An 18,618-nucleotide genomic window follows, 5' to 3' on the forward strand; every position below is an offset into this window, starting at 1 on the left:
CACATACATACACCTCTGTGCTTAATCATTGTAGCAGCAGACCAGGCACAGGGTCCTGCAGCAGCCTGGCACTAGCGAACGGCCCCGTAAAATCCATTTGCTTTCTTCCCTGGCAGCCTTTGTTTTCTGCTCTCGGGAAGTTGTTTGTTTGTTTGTTTTTTTAAAACACCCCAAGCTGCATTATCCACTCAGCCCTGTCTCGGGGCTGTACCCTCCCCCTTCCCCCCCCCTCCCCCCTGCACACACACACACACACACAGTGTCCCTTCTGGGGTCATCAGCTGCTCCTGAGAGGATGGAGGAAGCAAAGGAGAAGGAAGCGGGACTCTGGGCTGACACCAACTACACATCTTTTCCTGTTTTATTGTAAAACACAGCCAGTGTGGCACCAGCCCAGGATCACTGCTCCTGGGCAGCAGGTGGGCCCTCTCGGGTGGTGATGAAGCAGCCAGGGGACACGGGGAGCTCCAGGCAGCCCAGAGTAATGGCACTTCTGCAGCAAGAGCAGCTCCCACACGGGGTGGCGCAGGGCTGAGTGGCACAATGACAGACACAGACGGACCGCCTTCAGAAGAGGCGCTTCTCATACCTGCGAGGGGAGCAGCAAACCAGAGAGCCTTTTTACCGACCCGTATCACCCAGGGCAAGGGCCAAAGGCACAGTCAGAACAGCTCCTGAGCTGCCGGCCCTCAGTGGGGAAGAGCCCCGGCACGCAGGCAGCGAGTAGCTTGTCTGCTTGTCCCAGCTGCAAGAGGGGTGCTGGCCCAGGCCAGGTGACAGGCTGTCACTCAGCCCAGCTGCACAGTGACAGGTGAAGCCAGCAGCACATCAAGCCACCCTCACAGCAGCTGAGGCACAGGATGGCCATGCTTATCTCCCCCGGCACCCACCCCGGGGAGACAGGGGTCCTGCCAGAAACACTTACGAGTGGAGGCCATGCACCCCTCCTTCCACCTGGGCAGACGTTGTCCTCTTCTCAAACTTCAGCTCTCCCGAGTACATCATGGCTCTGAGGTGAAAGGACACTCATCACAAGCCAGCCAGATTAAGGTAACCCCAACATTTCAAGCCCAGCCAGCTGAATACTCCACAAGAGACCACGCTCCTGCACGCCTGGGGCTAGCAAATCCATGACGCAGTGCCCACGGGAGACGAGGGAAGAGCACTACAGTGAGGTCAGGCCATGCAGAACACGCTGCAGCTTGGGCACAGCTTGCCCAGGGACCCCAAAGGGCAGCACTGTGACCTAACCAGAACACAAGCGAGGGGAGGCACTCACCGGACTTGCGTCAGGCTCTTGGCACCAATATCCTGGCAGGAATGCTGGATCCCAGCAATCAGGTACGGAATGAACTTGTGGATAGAGCCCTTGTCCTGCACTGCGCCGGAGACCCCCTGGGCTACTTTGATTTTGTCTGTCTCACTGCACAGGAGCACAAATCAAGCAAGTTTATGAAGCAGGGAAGCCCCAAAAGCTTGATCGGCTGCCCCAAAGCACCATCTCTTACCTGAAATACCGGTTCTGGCTGCCCAAGTTCTTGTCCATGGCATCTAGCGAGCCCATGCCACGGTATTTCTTCAACCTAATTCCATCCGAGAAGAAGTACTCACCTGGGGCCTCTGTGGTGGCGGCCAGGAGAGAGCCCATCATCACTAGCACAAGAGATCACCAAGAACAGCATGTCAGCAGCAGGAAGGCTTTGGCTGCAAACCCCTCAGGGTCCCTGGGCACAGCACTGTGCTGGACCCCCCCGCATCCCCAGCCACCTGCAGGGATACGCCCTCGTGCCCAGAATCCACTGCCACATGGCAGCCCTCCCTAGGAGACTCCCACAGGGGCACAGCCTGGCCACCCGACGCGCTGCTCACCTGTGGAGGCCCCGAGCGCGAGGGCCTTTGCGATGTGCCCAACCGTCTGGATCCCTCCGTCTGCGATCACGGGGACGCCAAATCTCCTGGCGTATTCAGACACCTTGTACACCGCCGTGGCCTGGGGGCGGCCGCACGCCAGCACTGCGGGCAGGGAGAGAGCAGAGAAAGGGTCAGCTCCCACGCAGCAGCGCGTCCCCTCCCCAGCAGGCCCTTTTAGGCTTCCGGCACACACATGCTTCAGCACTCAGGAACGCACAAAATCCCTGGATGCTCCTTCCCTAGGCCGAGTTGCAAGAGAAGCAGATGCCCAGGAGGTGCCTGCTGGGACATCCTCACGGCCCTTGACTCCAAAAAGCTGTGGGTGACCTTGGGACTAGGGTCTTTGACCAAACGCCTGGGATTAGCCAAGACTTGCAGCTTGTCCTGGTGCACAGCAGAGGTGTGGGGAGCTTGGGAAGGAAGCGGAGCAGACCCCACAAGCCCCTCTCAAGAGCATCCCTGGCAACGTAGGCACGTCCCACCGCTCGCTCCCTCCTAGCGGTGCCAGACCCTTTCTCCATATCCCCAGCAGCTGTATGATGCGCTTCTTGCATGGAAAGGCAGCTGGCTGGGAGAGAGCCAGTATATATATATGTATATGTATAGATATATCTATACATATACATTTGCGTGCGCACACACACACACACACACTCACATGCAGCAGTGGAAAAGGAAACTAGCAGGATGATTTGATGGCTTATGGGTAATAATTTATGTTCCTGCCCTGCAACGTAGCATGGATTCTGTCAAGTTTAGCTGCCCCATGGGAAGGGGGTTAATAGCTCTGGATTTACCTGCTCTTCCCAGTCAGTAGCAGTTAGAGGCTTCCCATTACGCGAGGGAAAACCGGCACAGGGCACGTCTTGTAACACCTTTGTCAGCCACAGGCATGCAAGTATGCTGAGATAAGCTTCTCTCAGGGAGCCTTCCCTTCCCCACAGTTAACCAGAAGCCTTTTCTCCAGTCACAGTTAGTCTGAGCCACTGGGTAAGATTACGGCCATGCAGGATTAGTGCTGTGGAGCGTGAACTCCAGGTGTGGTTTAGCCTGCCTGGCAGCAGCGCTGGCAGCGCACGTCCCTGGCAGAGGCTTGCTGAGGCCGGGAGTCCGCAGTTGCTCTGCTCCCAGTGCTCAGCAGCAGCTGCTGAGAGAGGGAACCCCGTCTCCAGGCTAAAATAATGAAAGAACTGATTGTAATGGAACAAAACTCAGCGTCAAGCTAGGGCTCAGCTAGCCAGGGAGAGTCTGCCAGCTGTAACACGAACGCCGTTAGTCTTAAAAGAGATGGTCTCGCTCGGTACCGCACTGCTAAAGGCCACGTTGTGGCTGCAAAATGCTGCAAGGGAAGAGATCTGTGGAGAGAAGCACCTGATTTTGGAGGGTCCAGAGACCAGGGTCTACGAGATAGTGCTGTAGACAGTGCAGGGCTTGCAGAAACCTCTCAAGAGCAACCATAGAGACCAGCCCTTTAAGGAACAGCTTGGCTCAGGGCCCCTGGGAGCGTCGCACCGTTCCGACTGTCCCAGTGCCCAGCGCCACAGCTTCAGAGCGCAGCTTCCAAAGCAAGGTTCAGAGCACGCACACACTGAGGGGTCTGGGTGAGGGTATGTCTTTTTTTAGCACATCTGCAAAGGGTGGCCTACAAGATCATCTGTTAGAGAAAACCTTCCCGGATCTTCAACGGAAACCTCTTTCCCTTTGAGGTGCATCGAAACTAGGAGAAAGGGCAAAACCCAAGGCTTGCTGCAGGTGGCTGCTCGACCCAGTAGCATCAGAGCCCTTTCTCTCCACAGGTGTCTGCGGGGAAAGCCGTGGTCCTGGTGCACCGCTGCCAAGGTGGCCGTATGCAGTTAAGTCCCTCCGTGACCCCAGGGGAGCCAGCTTCAAGTGAAGCTTAGCCAGCACACAGCCTCCCCGCAACTGGGGCCAGATTAGAGCAGGATCAAGGACCGCTCAGGGATCACCTCCCACCACTGGATGAGCAGGGGCATGCCTGGCTAGAGATCCAGAAGATGCAGTCAGAAAGCCCAGTCAGGCTCCTAACTGGATTTTGGAGTGGAAGGTGGACAGCCCTGAGTGCCCTCAGCTTTGACAGTTCAGACCCTGCTTTAGGAATTCAGAAAGGCTTTGCAGCTTCCAGTTCAGATTCAAAACCAGTATCCAAAGCCACAAAACCCCAAGTGCATCTACAGCTAAATTATTCTCAAACAAGCAGTAGGGCCATGTGCAGCCAAATCAGGGTCCTGCTTCAAGACACATAATTAGGGTTGGGAACAGGGCAAGTGACTTACTATAGGTGCCCGTGACAGTAGAAGGGCATTTGGGGCTGTGGGACTTTAGGTCTGGAGGGATCTTTGGAGCAGCTAAACAAAAACAAACACACACATTTTAGAGACAGAAGAACAGCAGCAGAACAAAGGACCCCAGCAGTGACCTGCTACTAGGCAGAGCATACGGTGTGGGACAGAGCTGACCTTGCAAACCCTGCCTAGCCCGAGCCAAGCCAGAGGCCAGATCCAAGCCAGCCAGGCCCGGCTGTGCACAGCGCATGCTCGCCCTGCCCCCGCAGCCATCCAGAGAGGTGGCCCCCCCCAACCCAAAGAGCCAGAGTTCTTGCCCTAAGAGGGACAAAAACCTGGGAAGCTGCGGTCAATTTTGCAACCACATCTCCTGTGAAGCACCACATTCTACCTCTGCTCTCTCTGTTCCCTCCCCAAAACCAGCACCCAACCCCACCGACTGCAGCAGCCAGGAGAGGCACCCTCTGGAGACGTTCACCGCGCTGCAGGACGGAGCACGCCTCAGCGGGTCCTCTGCCTCAGAACCAGAGTAGGACACGTGTGTTCCGGTTCTGCTCTGGCTACGGAAGCATGAGCCCAAGGACACCACAACCTCCCTAAGAAAGGTCACCCAAGACAGACTGCCCCGACCGGGAAACCCCGCAGCCAGTGCTCCCATGGCGGGAAAAGCAGGAACGCAGCCTGGGTCCAGTGCTGCCCAAAGGCTCCATGCTGGAATCGGCAGAGCTAACGCAGCACCTTCAGCCATCAGCTACCCTCTTGCTGCCTCCCAAGGCAAGGGCCAAGGAGCAAAGCAGAGGGACTGTGTTCTCTGCACCTCACTTCCCAGGTTCACAACACGAGGACCGAGCCTGTCCCCCAGGCAGCCTTTCTCCAGGCCCTGGGGAGGCCCCTCTCCACCTTTTAGCCAAGGGTGACATGGCCTCTGCCCCACACAAGCTCCAGCTAACTGCAGAGACAACGGCCAGAAATCCCATTTCGGCCTGGAAATTGCATAAAGGCGTCAAGCCCAGAAGACCAATACTCAAGCATCGCGCACACTGCCGCCAGAGGGAAAGGGAGCGCAGACAGCCCGGTGCACTTCACCTGTCAGCACTGGGGCTCCGGTAAGCCCCTCTCCCTGCAGAGCTGCCTGCCAGCCCCATCCCACACCGAGCCAGTGGCTCCTCTCGGGCAAAGCCACGCGTGCCACACCTGCTCTACTCAGTCTCGGTCAGTACTGGGAAATGCCTTTGCTGCTGCTGCCACCCCAAAGGTTTGACCCAGGTGTTGAGAATGTCCTGGACGAAGGGGGTGAAAGACAGCTTGCTGTTGGACACGGCCCTTACAACAGAAGTCCATCCTGGCTATGCTGCTTTTCAGCAGGGAAACCCTACGGAACAGATGGCTTTAGCCCATTTAGGAGACAGCTGATCTCTCTCACCTTCCTGTGTGATGCAGATGGAGCCACTGCCCATCCCGACTCTCAGGGCATCGACCCCTGCGTCGATGAGGTTCTTGGCCTGAGCAGCAGTCACAACTGTAGGGAGCAGAAACTGGTTTGAAGAGAGACAAGCAGATTTGCAGGCGAGGCTGCTCTGTCCTGGTGCTTCCCCCGTGGCTGCAAACACCCCCTGCCCAGGGCACCGGCCTGTGTCAGAGCCAGGCCTGGCTGTCCACTGCTACCAGGCCTATCCGCCAAACCAGCACTGAGTTTCCATCCCAGCTGTCCCCAGTGGGCGAGGTGACACCGGCCCTTTAGGCTACTCCTCAACACACACCCAAAGGCCGAGGCAGCAGAGGGCCCTGCATGGTGCCAGGCACTCTTTGGGCCACATCAGGTAGGGAGGGCAGAGTACAGGCTAACAGCAGCACCGGTAACACACCAGCCAGGTAAAGGCAGGGACTGCTGAACTCTGCTGTCAGGAGGCAGGGAAAATTTCCATTAGATTTCCAAATTAAGCAATAGTCATTATTATTATTGTCCAAAATTTTAAGCTGGTGTGTAAAAGCAGCTAATGTGTACAGAGGACTGTAGCACACTGTGCTGCAGACCAAAGACTTCAAAATATCTGCAGCTGTGGCAGCAGCAGGGTACTGCCCTGTGCCTGCTGAGCCATCTTGCTCTGTTCCACAAGCCAGAGGAAACCATTTTAAGTTCAGACATTTACCAAGACGACTGTTTCATTCACACCCCTGCAACTCCCTCTATGTCTAAGAGACAAACGTAATTTAAAGACAAGAACAGTCTTCAACACATGCCTACCGTTTCCTCCAATAACTTGTAGGTTGGGATATTTCTCCTTAATATATTTTATCATATTGATCTGGAAGATGGAGTTACCCTGGGAGGAATCCTGCAACAGAAAGAAAACCAATTTCAATCAAAATTTCTGCAGAAGATTACAAATACAGCTCTAGAATGGCCTCAGATCTTCACTCTGCTTACTGGGGTCTCTGCTAAGCTGGCTAAGTGGGCAAAATGACTCCCCAAACTGAGTACAGAACCGGAGGAGAAGCTGCAGCAAAGATAGTAATGTACTGTCCCTGTAGAAGGCATTTTATTCTAAGGACTTCAGTAATAACCTTCGCATTTAAATCCTGTGGCTTCTACAGCAGGCAACAAAGAGCACATCTGGCTGCTGGTAGGAACTGCCTGGTTCTAACACCAGGACACCATCGGCCCTGTCTCAAAGTACAGGTGAAATGGTGAATGTTCCTTGTGAAAGCCAGAAGAGCCAGCGCGTGAATGCACCTCTCCCTGCTGCGCAGCAGGGCAGCTGCAATACGAGATGTCAACCACCGAGCACTCAGGCCCTGCCGACCTCCGTGACCCAGCCAGCTCACAGTGTCTGTTAAACATTTCCAGCTGCAACACTGCTCAGTCGTGCCCTCAGAGCTCAATAAGAAAACAACGTGCAAATCCAGGCAGTGATGGCTGTGCCTGAAAGCTGGCAGGCCAGAAGGGGAGACTAGGAGAGCCTGGACTGGCCACTCCTGAACATCTGGCAGTTAAGAGAATAACACAGTAACAAACACCAAAGAGCTGAAGGGGAACTGTAAGAAGCCAAATACTCAAAACTAGTTAGGAACATCAGAGACTATGGTGGCAGGCTGCAAGAAGCATTTGTAGAAGAGTCTGTATTAACTGACAAAGTTTCTCAGCCTTAAGGGCTTCAATGCACCCTACGTACTTCCCCAAGGCCAAATAAGTTCCCAGGCAAGAGGAACCCCTCTTATCTGAGGGCTCCAATCTGAATGAGACTGACAGGTCATCAAACTGCCACAGTCTTAACACAGAAGGGCCTGTAATGAAGATAGCAAGTGCTATGCTGCTGCTCCGCTGTCAGAGATTCATTCAAACTGGATCCTCAGCCCCCCAGGCCAACGCGATGCCTGCGGGTGGCTCACCAACACTACCGCATCCACGCCAGCCTGCACCAGGAGGTCCAGCCGGTACTTGTCATCTTCGTGGGTCCCGATAGCGGCACCACAGAGCAGCTGCTTCTTGGAATCCTTAGAAGCCAGAGGGTAGTCCCGGTTCTTCTTGAGATCGGTGCGGGCAATTATAGCCACCAGCTCGTCATCTTCATTAACAATTGGCAGCTTGCCTTGAAACAAACAGAAAGAATGTCACTGGAAATATCTGTTTCTGCAGGAGACAGACGCTAGCCCAAAGCAGTGCACCAGGCCAGGAGCATCAGGCAGAGAGCAACTGGTGCAAGGTGGAGACTCAAAGAGGTGTAGTACCAAATCTTGCTTGGCCATGGATGCCAGCAGCTCTGGCTCGGGAAACAAAGCAAGGAGTTTGCAAGAGTGGAGAAAAACTCTGTATTTTCACACTAACCACAGAGAAAGTGCATCTTTTTTAGTAATTAGACCCATGATACTGTGTTAAAGGTCAAACTACCATACCGTAACGGAGCTGAACTGAGTGCCAATGTGCGAAGACCAGGATAGAAAACTGAAGATGTGTGGCTGGACAGCCAGGCACTCTTCAGCTCCTGGGCTGCCAAGAATCCCTCAACTTCAAACAGATTTGAGATGAACACATGTGAACTCTGTACCCTGGCAGAGGGCTGCAGGCACTCTCTCCTCTCCTCATGCTGGAACACAGCCCTCCCATGTTTCACCCACGCGTAGGCAGACGCACGTCCACATGCACCCACTACTGCTCCCAGCACAGCGCTTCCACAGCTCTCCCTTGCATCACGGATGTTCGCAGGTACCTTTTTTACTCCTTTGTAGAATTTCATTTGCTTCTTTCAACATTACGCCAGCCGGGGCCACAACAAGATCCTCTCGCTTTGTCATAATCTAGGAGGAGGGAGAAGATAAAAAGTCACAAGAACTCCTTCGCACTGATCTGAAAATACCAAACCCCTCTGCCCACGTGAAACACTGCAGCAGCCATATGGGAGTGCTCTACAGACAAAGGAGCCCACAGCACAGCAACACGCCTCCAGAAACACACAGGAACAGCCTCCAATGCGCTGTCCCCATGCAAGCAGTGGCCCCCAAGCCCACTGGTGTAGTGAAAACAGGAGATGGCAGAGGGCCTCAGCAAGCCGAGGGAGAAGACCTAGAAGCAGGGGATGATTCTCAGATGACCCTTGTTTGGGATGTCACCCAAACAGCCCTCCCTTTTAACAGAGCGCAGGCAAATAAGGGCTGGAGACACCTCCAGAGTCCCATGCTGTTCTGGCAGAAACGCTACCCCCAAGCTTGTTTTCAGGCAGTCATCCCCAGCATACAGGCTCTGGAAGGGCTGTGCCCAGAATAACCCACCGCTGCTGCTGGCAAGGTCAACGGGGCAAAGGAGTTGCTTCAATCCAAACAAACATGCTCGCCCACACTCACTCTGACAAACAAGCACCAAAACACAGCAGAAAGGGGCAATGGACAGAAGCTCGAACACGGGAACATCTGACGTGGTATACTGAAAAAAGCTTTCACCACAACAACGGTCAACCACTGGAAGAGCAGCCCAAAGAGGCAGTGGACTCTCCATCCTTACAGACACAGCGCCACGCAGCCTGCTCCAGCTGAACAGGCCTCAGGCAGGAGGCTTGACAAGAGACCTCGAGGTCCCTTCCCACACACAGTGTTCTGCAATCACAGAGTTCACATGGGATGTTCTCACAAAAGGTTACTCGAGACGGCCAGGCAAAGCTGAAAGGGAACACTCCCTAACCCTCACAGAAGGTAGATTAGTTGCACACGACAAAGATGATGCAACATTTCAGTTATTTATACCATAAGAACACACACTTTGTCAGCAAAGAGGCGCACTCCACCTACATCCACCCAAAATCCTGCCTGTGACAGAACCCACATCTCAGGCAAAGCTGAGGAATCACAGACATATCCCAACATCCATAAGCCTGTGGGATCCACGAGCTTCCCGAGCTACAGGAGACCTGTGCATTTAGCTGGATGGCAACAAATGGCTCAGCAGTATCAGTGCTGGACAGCGAGTGGGGAGAGATCTATGGGACCATTCGCTGCCCTAGCCTTGCCTGCTGACAGAGGCAAGCACCAAACACTAACAGCGGCAAGCTTCCAGCTTTGCAGCACTGAATGATCCACGTAAAGGATAAGAGGAGATTCTTATGTGACTCCTCCGAATGGGCCAGCATTGCTGGAAAGGGCCATGTGCACTTTTATAACCTACTCCTAGTTTAAGATTCTTGTTACAGGTATTTATAGGCGATTTCAAACCAAACAGGGATGAGCACGCGATACCAGGTTTGGTCAGCAAGAGCTAAAAATAGTCATGAGTCAAGAGCAGAGTCTGGCTGAGAGGCACCGGTGGTGTAACCTGACAGCACCACAGATATAGGGTTACACAGCTCATGTAACGGGAATGCCAGAACTAACAAAAATCAGCACCGGCATTGCCGAGAACGTTCTCCTGCAGGAGGGGAGTCTGACGGTGTAGCATTATAAAGGCTAAACTGCCAGTCTCCAAGTTCAAAGGGTTATTTTAAAGAACAAGTAGCCTAGATGAGGCACATCTTGGCCGGGAAAGGCAGTCCAGAAAAGGAAGATCAGCACTCGGAGGGCTTGCTGGGCACAACACAGCTGCTACAGCCCTGGCCAGTGCCAGCATGCCATGAGGGACCACAGCAGCAGCCAGGAACACCAGAAATTAATTACTGAACCCGGGGAGAACACCAGCTGTAGAGAGGGTGGCTTCCCCAACACTGAAAGATAACCCTACAGGAGCAGTCATGCTAACACTAACTGTGCGGCCACTCTCCTGCATCTGCTCTGCAGGAGTTGCAGACAGAGCGTAAATGAACTCTCCCATGGAAATGGAGTTAAAGATGGACCCGCAGAGCTAAGGTGGAGCCCCAGCTGGGGCAGCATCCTCATAGCCACACACTCGCCCTTCTTATAACAAGCCACACCACCTCCTAACGCAAAGCCCTTCTCACCTCACCGAGAGGCAAGTCATGCTCCGACTCCTTCAGGAAATCGATATCTCGAGATGAGATGATCCCAACCAGCTTGCCCCCCATCTTCCCATTGTCCGTGATGGGAATCCCACAGAATCCATGACGAGCTTTTGCTTCAAACACATCTCGTACTCGGTCGTTGGGGCTCAACACCACAGGGTCTGTGATGAATCCTTGCTCATATTTCTGGAAAGAAGCAGACAGAGCAGCCAGGCTAAGCAGCGCTGCCAGACCAAGCAGAAGCGGGTCACGTGCCTAGTGGTGACTGCGGCCACTCATAAAGGTCTGCCACCACTCAGGCTGGCCGTATGCTCACCAACGGGATGACTCCCCAAACCAGCACTAAGGCTTACTCAAGTAGCGTTAGATTCCCAACAATTCCCAGACTAACCTCCTTCCTGAAATTATGGGCAATACTCTCGCACCAGGAGGCCTGGCATTCTCAAGTCCCAGGCTGCGCACGGACAGCGCCTAACACACAACAAGAGGTGTGTGCAGGCAACCAGGGTAGCACCACCCTTCTGAAACACCAAGATCTGGCACACAGCTCCTCGAGCAGGGCCAAACCCCACTGCCCACCCCCACCAAGACACAGGCAAGCACGGTTCAGCGCTGCTGTTCCAGCCACTCACCTTCACCTTCCGCACTTCGTTGGCCTGGAACTCCGGGGTGCAGTTGTGATGGATGAACCCGATTCCCCCGGTGAGCTGGTAACACAAAGGCGGCCCTGAGTCGCAGCACAACCCGCCGGGCCCGTCCCCGCGGGGGGCAGCAGCCGGGCAGGGAGCGCCAGAGCCCAGCTCGGGAGCCGGGGCGGCGAGGCCGGGGGGTGGGCGGCGGGGGAGCGGCCTGAGGCACGGCCTCGCCTCCGGGGGGCTGCAGGCGGCCCCGAGCAGACACATACGGCCCCGAGCGGCACGGCCAGCGGGAAGGGCGGCGGCGGGGGGCACTCACCGCCATGGCGATGGCCATGCCGGCCTCGGTGACCGTGTCCATGGGGGAGGAGACCAGCGGCGTCTTCAGGGTGATCCTCTTGGTCAGCGCCGAGGTCAGGTCCTGGCGGGGAGGCGGGCGGCGGGTGAGCGGCGGCCCCAGCCCCGGCCCCGGCCCGGCCCGCTCCCCCACCCCGGCCACTCACCACCTGGTCCGCCGTGAAGTCGATGTAGCCCGGCAGGATGAGGAAGTCGCTGGGGGGGGGACGGGGAGACGCGTCAGCGGCGCCCCCCGGCTCCGCGGCCCCGACCCCAGCCCCGCGCCCCCGGCCCGGCCCCACTCACTTGTAGGTGAGCCCATCACCGCAGCTAAACAGCTGCTGCGCCGTCAGCCCGTCGTCGGGCACGTAGCCGGTGCCGCCGCTGATGAGGTAGTCCGCCATGGCGCCGGCCCGCCGCCGCCGCGTGCCCGCCGCTCCGCGCGCCCCCCGCGCGCACGCGCCCCCGCGACGGCGGCCGCGAGGGTTCAAGCGGCGTCGGCCCAATGAGAGCGCGGCCCAGAGCGGCCGCCGGAAAGGGCCCGGCGTCGGCCTCGCCCCCTGCCGCCCCGGAGGGCACCGGGCAGCGCCCCCCAATCCCGGCGGGCCTGGAGCCAGCCCAGCGCTGCCCCCCCCCCCCGCGCCGGAGGAGACGGGCGGGGTGAGGCCGGGCCCCGCAGCGCCCAGCCAGCGGCCCAGCGCGGCGCGGCCTCAGCCCCGGGCCGCCCCCCAGGCCGGGGGAGCGGGGCCAGCGCGGCCGCTGGTGCGGGCCGAGCGGCGGGTTCGGTGTGCGGGGAGGGAGCAGCGCGGACCTGCAGGTAGGGCCCCCCCGCACAGCCCCGCGGGACGCTGCCCGCGCCGCGCCCGGGTGGCACAGCCCGCGCTGGGGAAGAACCTGGCGAACACTGGCCGTGGGCGGCCCGCGGGGAGGGCCGGGGCCGGCGGCGGGGCGCCCGGCTCGGCGCCCGGTGGGATGGGCCGGCAGCAAGAGGGGAGCGCGGCCGGGGGCTGCGTGGGTGCAGCGCTGGAGCGCGCCGGCAGCGCCCGAAGCAGCGTCGTGAAGCCCCAGCGACCCGAGGGGATGGAAGTCAAGGGGCAGGAGGGGAAGGACAGGCACAAGGCAGGGGGAATGGCGCGTCCCGCGGGGACCCCGGCCGGGCGCCAGCCTCAGGCAGGGTCCCAGCTGCAGCCTCCAGGCCGGCCCGTAGCAGCCCTCCGGAGGGTGGCTGCGGGGTACCGAGCGCTGCGGGCCCGCACACGGCAGCCTGGGACTCTGGAGAAGAGCAGGAGTAGGGAGGCCCGCGCCTGTGGGAGAGGAAGGGGCACAAACGCAGATCTGCCTCAGAGGAGAACATGCAGGAACCAGTGATCGGCTTTTCACAGGATGGGATTTTCCCTTCCCTGCAGATCCCTTTGGGCATTCAGAAAAGTTCCGGCGGGCTGCAAACCAGCCTCCTCCCGAGAGCACCAGGGGAATGAGACAACCAGGGCCCTTCTCACCCTGCTCTTGTATGATGGGCTGTGCAAGGCAACCTGCTATTTAATGAGTTCAGGGGACTGAAGAATGGTGCTCCTGCACCTCCAGCTGTCTTACTGCAGTAGATTAAATCCTTATCCAGAGATCTGCAAGTAGCTTTAAGACAAAGTAAGCATTAGTGATGTTACCCAGCTACAGGACATGGGAAGTGTGAACACAGACGTCTGTTCAAGTCTGCTGAAACACTCAGAAGCAAACAGCCCTTGCATGCTGTGAGGTTTGTCAGTCACGTTCAAGCCTCTAGTCTGGGTTAACATGTTCTGGCCTAAGGTTCTCCAAAAGACAGAGCAGAGTGTACAGACCAGTTAAACTAGGCATTGGTAGATGCTGATGTTGACTTTTACGGTGTGGGGATAAACCCCCCAAACTAGTGAACCATGCTATGGACAGAAGCAGGACTCTTGCGCGGCTTGTTTGCTCTCAGCAGCAGTAATCCGCCCAGAAAAGAGGCTGTGGTTTCTATGTTACAGTTGTTTCCCATCAGATGGTGGTTTTGTTTGTAGCAGGAAAGGAAGGTGCACACCTCGGTGCAGGGATGTTCCCTTTGCTGGGAGGAAGGGTACGTGTAGCTTCCGGGGCCCCTCACATAACTCGGAAAAGGCAGCCCTTGTGCAGTTAAGAGCCAGAGACAAGGATACACAATGCCACTTAAAACTTCAAGCCAAGAGATTGGTAGCAACCCTGTTGCTATTACTGTGAATGCCAACATCAGTGATGTCTCCTTCCTACAGCCATGTGTTAACAGTGCCTGTGAAACTGAAACAGAAAGCTGAACTTTGCAGGGTTTCCATTCTTGTTCCCTGACAGCCTGCTACAAAAGATTACATTTCACCCTGGTTTTACTTCTCTACATAATTCCTGGGCTGATTCTCAACTCCGAGTTGGTTTCACCTACCCAGACACTGGTTTCCCATTGTACGCAGTTTGCTTGGGCTGGGGAGCTATAAGAAAAACACTGCCCTTTGCAGTAAATAAAGCATCTAGGCTCACGCCACCAAAAGCAGTTACCAGTAAAGGCACAGAGATCCTTATCCCAGAGGCAGGGTTCAGAAACACAGGCTTCTAAAGGAAAACACCGCCTGCCAAGGACACGCACTTTCAACTCTGCATTACCTGTCACAGGATCAGCAGAATGGGAGGCATCGTGCCAGACTAAGATCAGTTTAACAGGTCTCCCTACCCTTTATTTTAAATAAGGACAGCGCTAACAAAGGTTTGCTAAGCCTGTCTGGGAGGCACACACTGATCTCTGCCGTCAGGCTAAAGCACAGGCACAGCAGTAAACAGGCAAGTTGGCTTCTGTTCCAATAGAAACACCAGACAAAGTTTAATGGTTCTCAAACAGACTACAACAAAGGCTGCAGGGAAAAACATTTTATTTCCAAGCAGATTACAAAGAGCAGAGAATATAAGAGTAAAATTAAATTAAAAAAATAGTTGAGTGCATCTCTTTAAAATGATTTGTAGTGTGAGTTACTCACGGGGCAAAGCTACTGGAGAGTTCTGAAGGTCACTTTGCAGGATGCCAATCACATGTGCTGTTTAGACCAGGGTCAACACAAGAGGGACAGACAAGACTTATTTTGCATATAGGCTGCACACTCATTATCAAGCAAGGCTCTGGGCTGCAACTGGACCCTGCCTTTCTGAGACATCCTCTCCACTTCATTCTCTCCTGCAGTTCCCTCGAGTTCTAGATGCAGTTTATTGCTGCTGTAAGTAGGTTCATTCTGCTCCCCCCATCCTGATGGGCTTAAATGAGAATGGAGAGCAGGCAAACGTGGCTGCCATGCACCAGGTTATACAGGGAAAGTGACTGCAGCGCTCACAGCCGACCTTCAGCCGCACAGCAAAGGGAATCAACAAGTAGGGGACACGACAATCACTTCAGAGATTTTGGGGCAGCATGTCAGCGAGCCTTCTGGAAGAAGATTTGAGATGCTCCTTAAAGTAGGAAGATGGTCGAGCGGAGAAGGGCTCTTTCCTGCGCACTGGCAACCAGTGAAACGAACAGGCTGAAATACCAGGATAAGTTACGTTCCCTGTAGTATTTGAAAGGAAGAGCTCCAGCAAGATGGGGAGAAAAGCCCCATATAGAGTGGAAGACAGTTTATATCCCACTTTAACAGCGATTTAAAACTCCAAACGTTAATTGCAAGAAAGTCACTATTAAATTTGGATGAGAATGTGGTTTGGTTGGATTGTGCAGTCAATCAGCATCTAGCAGCACTCAGACCAGCAAGAGGATGAACAACAACAGTATCAGCAAGCCCTCTGCCCCACATATGCTCAGAGGGCTCTTTGCTACCACTTTTGGATCTGTTCTTATCACAGCATGGGAGGCCTGAAAATGGTTTAATCCATTCTGCATACAAGGCAGACAATAGCTCCGATGCAGCTGAGAGCAAGACTGTCTTAATTTCTGCCCTAGGAGCAACAGTCCGGAAGAGGATTCTTATTTAGGGATGAGATTAAGTCTTTTTTCATTGGTCCAAGGCAGAGCAGTTCAGAAACTACTTCAGACCTTGTGTCCCATCTAAAATCCAGGAGATATCTAGGGGTGAAGCAGCAGACAGATGAAAGCCCTACCAAGTTACTTAAGACCGTTCCCTTTACTCGCCACACTAGACAGGAGGGAAGAACCACTCTCTAGTCTGCTCTCCACTGTGTCAGCCATTACCACTTAAGAGGAAATGCTTGAACTCTTGAAAGTAAATGTAAATCTAATGGTGCCGTGGACAAGTGTGTAGAAGGCTACAAGACTCCTTAGGAAAGCAACGCTATTAGTGTCAAGAGATAGGACAATACACAAGTCTCATGTCAGAATGTGAGGTGCTTTACAATAGTCAGTCATGCTCTGCTTTCTATGGTTCCTTTCATACACAGAGACAAGATGGGCATAGTTTGAAACCAACAACGCAGGGTCTCTAGCTTGACTTCTCAGCTTTATTTATTTTAGAGATCAATGCGTTTCCAGCCTGTCTCATACAAGGCATAGGCCATGGAGAGTTCTCATTTAATATATACACGCATACAAGAGCTAGCAGTTTGGCACTCTCAGAGCAGAGGGGGAATGCCCTTTAAGCAGCAGTCAAGCTGATTATAGGAAAGTGTTAAAAAGCTATTTTACATGTTTGACTGGGAATATTTCCCAGAACTTGGATAGCAACCCTAAGCCACAGCACTCTTCTTTGCTACTCTGTGCATGTCTTCTGATGAGCCCCTAAAAGGGAGCAGATCATGTTCTTCACTATCAAAGAACATAGTATTTATATTCTAGAAATACTGTACCTTTTAAACTAGCTCCAGAGAGCCAGACTACAAGCCAGGTCCAGGAAAATAATCCTTAAGTCACAGTATATCGATTGTCTCTAAAAATAGGGAATGAAGGTAACAGCGGACATTCTGATGAGACAGTACAGAACAGTACAGCAGTCCACTTCCACATCAGCAAATCCCTCTATGTACATCCAAACAATGAGAAAAAAATGGAAACACTTCAGTCTGCCAGGACAAAGCCAATCATCAGATCTCCACAGCTCACCACGTGCCAAGTTCCCCTGCTTTTAAGCGGTATGCTCTAAGATCAAGGAGAACTCTTCCCCTGCAAAGATTTTAGATAATCCTGTAGTTAAGGGTAGTAACTAACTGCACGGTCTAGAAGGTAACACGGAATTCTGTTTCCCCAGAAAGCTCAGCTGAAGCATCTGTTCACCCCTAATCTGGAACTGCCCTAATGTTCTGTCAAGTTATTCCAGCTTCTGGCAATTTTTAGAGCAAGAGGTGACTCCCGAGGCCACCTACTGAAGCGACTTGCACGCTGGGTGTCTGGCAGATGACTTCGACGCCCACTGCATTTCTGATGGAGACAGAGCAGCAGGCTCACTCACACTGAGGCACAGGCATGCTGGAACTAGCTTCCCATGCAGCACTGCAGAGCACACACTGGGACTTGAGCACAGCTGTCTGCAGTTTCTCTCACATCTTTGCAACTGTTTAGAAGACAAGCCAAAGTGCCCAAAAGAATGGGAGATCCACTCTGCAGGCCTGTTGGCCACCCTGAGCAACCAGCACACGCAGCTGCTTGAAACAGTGGGAGCTTGCCCCTAACTACATCCTTAAATACTTCAAATTAGGGCCAGAGATGGATATTCCAGTCACAAAGGTGCGGTGAAGGGATGAGAGGCTTCCGAGAGCTGAAGCAGTATTAGCAGTCCCAACAGCCGAGCTGAAAGTACGTGTTGCCAGCACTACATACCACCCAGGCACCATCTTCCAACTTACCCACCGGGCTCTGGACACCAACCCCAGGCTGTTTTCCTCTGGCATAACTCTGAGGGCAGACACAGAGCTAAGAGCCTACTTCAGAGCGCAGGTATTAGTCAACAACAGTGCTTCACTACTTCACCTCTCTGCACGTACTTGAGCAGAGAGACCTATACCGGGAACAAACTGCTCATACTGACAACCAACTCAAGCACATCTGCTTCCTCACGACCACACCAGTGTCAATCTGAAACGTCAGAGGCTTGAAGTCTCTTTAAGCCTGCACATCTCAACACGGTTCAAGAACACGAAGAAGGGAACATCATGGCTACTCTCATCATTTACACTGGGCACAACCAACAGAGAAGGCAGACCTTCCTTCTCAATACAGACAGGTGCCGGTCACCAGAAGCTTCAGAAAAACCGCTTGCCTGTACATAGAAGTTTAAGTTCTTTTACTGTAATATATATTTAAATATATATCTATATATTTTGGAACAGGGAAGAGACATGAGATGGAGAAGCAGAGAAGACGGGTTCAAGAAGCAGTCATCTCTGCATCCAAGAAGGTGGTGGCACAAACAACAAGCCTGGCTGAAGTGATGTCCCATTTCAAGCACAGTTGGCTACCCACTGGCTTCAAAAGAGCAGACTATTTGTTAATGATATAAAATACAGCAACCATTTAAGATGCAGCAAAGCAAGGTTACAGGGCTGGGGTTTATGATCACGAACAATGCCAGAAGCTACATAGCTGTGTTAAAAACTGTGAAAAGGCTGTTAAATAGCAGGAGTAAGCCATGTGCTGCTCCTGGAAGGCCTTTTCTCTCCAACACCCCTCCATCATGCTGTTGGTGTGATGCATTTGTAAAGGTGGGGAGAGGGGGATGTGCCTAGGGGGAAAGCCTCACAGGCTGGCCACAGAACATTAGGACAGTCTGATCTGGTCTCACAGATCCCATGTTCCTAGCCTGACACTGAGCTTCCATCAGCAAGCAGACATTCAGGTCCTTCAACAGAAGTTAATCCCCTTCTACCTTCCTAATATGTAGGGGTGAAAGTCCAGCAGAGTCGAGCTGGAAAGCACAAACAGGGATGAAAACAACCAGTTTGCATACTGATCTTTGTATAATGACGCCCCCACCCTCACAGCTCACTCTTCCCCAAATAAAGACACATTGTTCAATGGCA

General features: G+C 54.0%; 2 protein-coding genes across 4 annotated transcripts; one reads left to right on the forward strand and one right to left on the reverse strand.

Annotated features, from left to right (window-relative positions):
• Positions 1-343: 343 nt before the first annotated feature.
• IMPDH2 (inosine monophosphate dehydrogenase 2) lies at positions 344-12,135 on the reverse strand. Of its 3 annotated transcripts, XM_040593472.1 has the most exons (15): positions 11,932-12,135; positions 11,793-11,841; positions 11,609-11,710; positions 11,287-11,361; positions 10,634-10,840; positions 8,423-8,510; positions 7,605-7,804; positions 6,460-6,550; positions 5,638-5,733; positions 4,206-4,277; positions 1,870-2,013; positions 1,509-1,653; positions 1,280-1,423; positions 926-1,009; positions 344-589 (listed from the first exon to the last, which is right to left on the reverse strand). In XM_040593472.1, exons 1-15 carry the CDS (start codon positions 12,027-12,029, stop codon positions 568-570), a joined length of 1,617 nt encoding a protein of 538 aa, XP_040449406.1. In that variant the 5' UTR covers positions 12,030-12,135; the 3' UTR covers positions 344-567. The 3 variants fall into 3 exon arrangements, with proteins under 3 accessions (XP_040449406.1, XP_040449407.1, XP_040449408.1); XM_040593473.1 differs by lacking the exon at positions 4,206-4,277; XM_040593474.1 differs by lacking the exons at positions 4,206-4,277; positions 5,638-5,733.
• On the forward strand, positions 12,028-12,993 carry LOC121086584 (translation initiation factor IF-2-like). Its single transcript, XM_040590493.1, has one exon. The coding sequence runs from the start codon at positions 12,028-12,030 to the stop codon at positions 12,991-12,993; it is 966 nt and encodes a 321-aa protein (XP_040446427.1).
• Positions 12,994-18,618: the final 5,625 nt, after the last annotated feature.

This window comes from Falco naumanni, chromosome 4 (genome assembly GCF_017639655.2).
Source record: "Falco naumanni isolate bFalNau1 chromosome 4, bFalNau1.pat, whole genome shotgun sequence".
NCBI lineage: Eukaryota > Metazoa > Chordata > Aves > Falconiformes > Falconidae > Falco > Falco naumanni.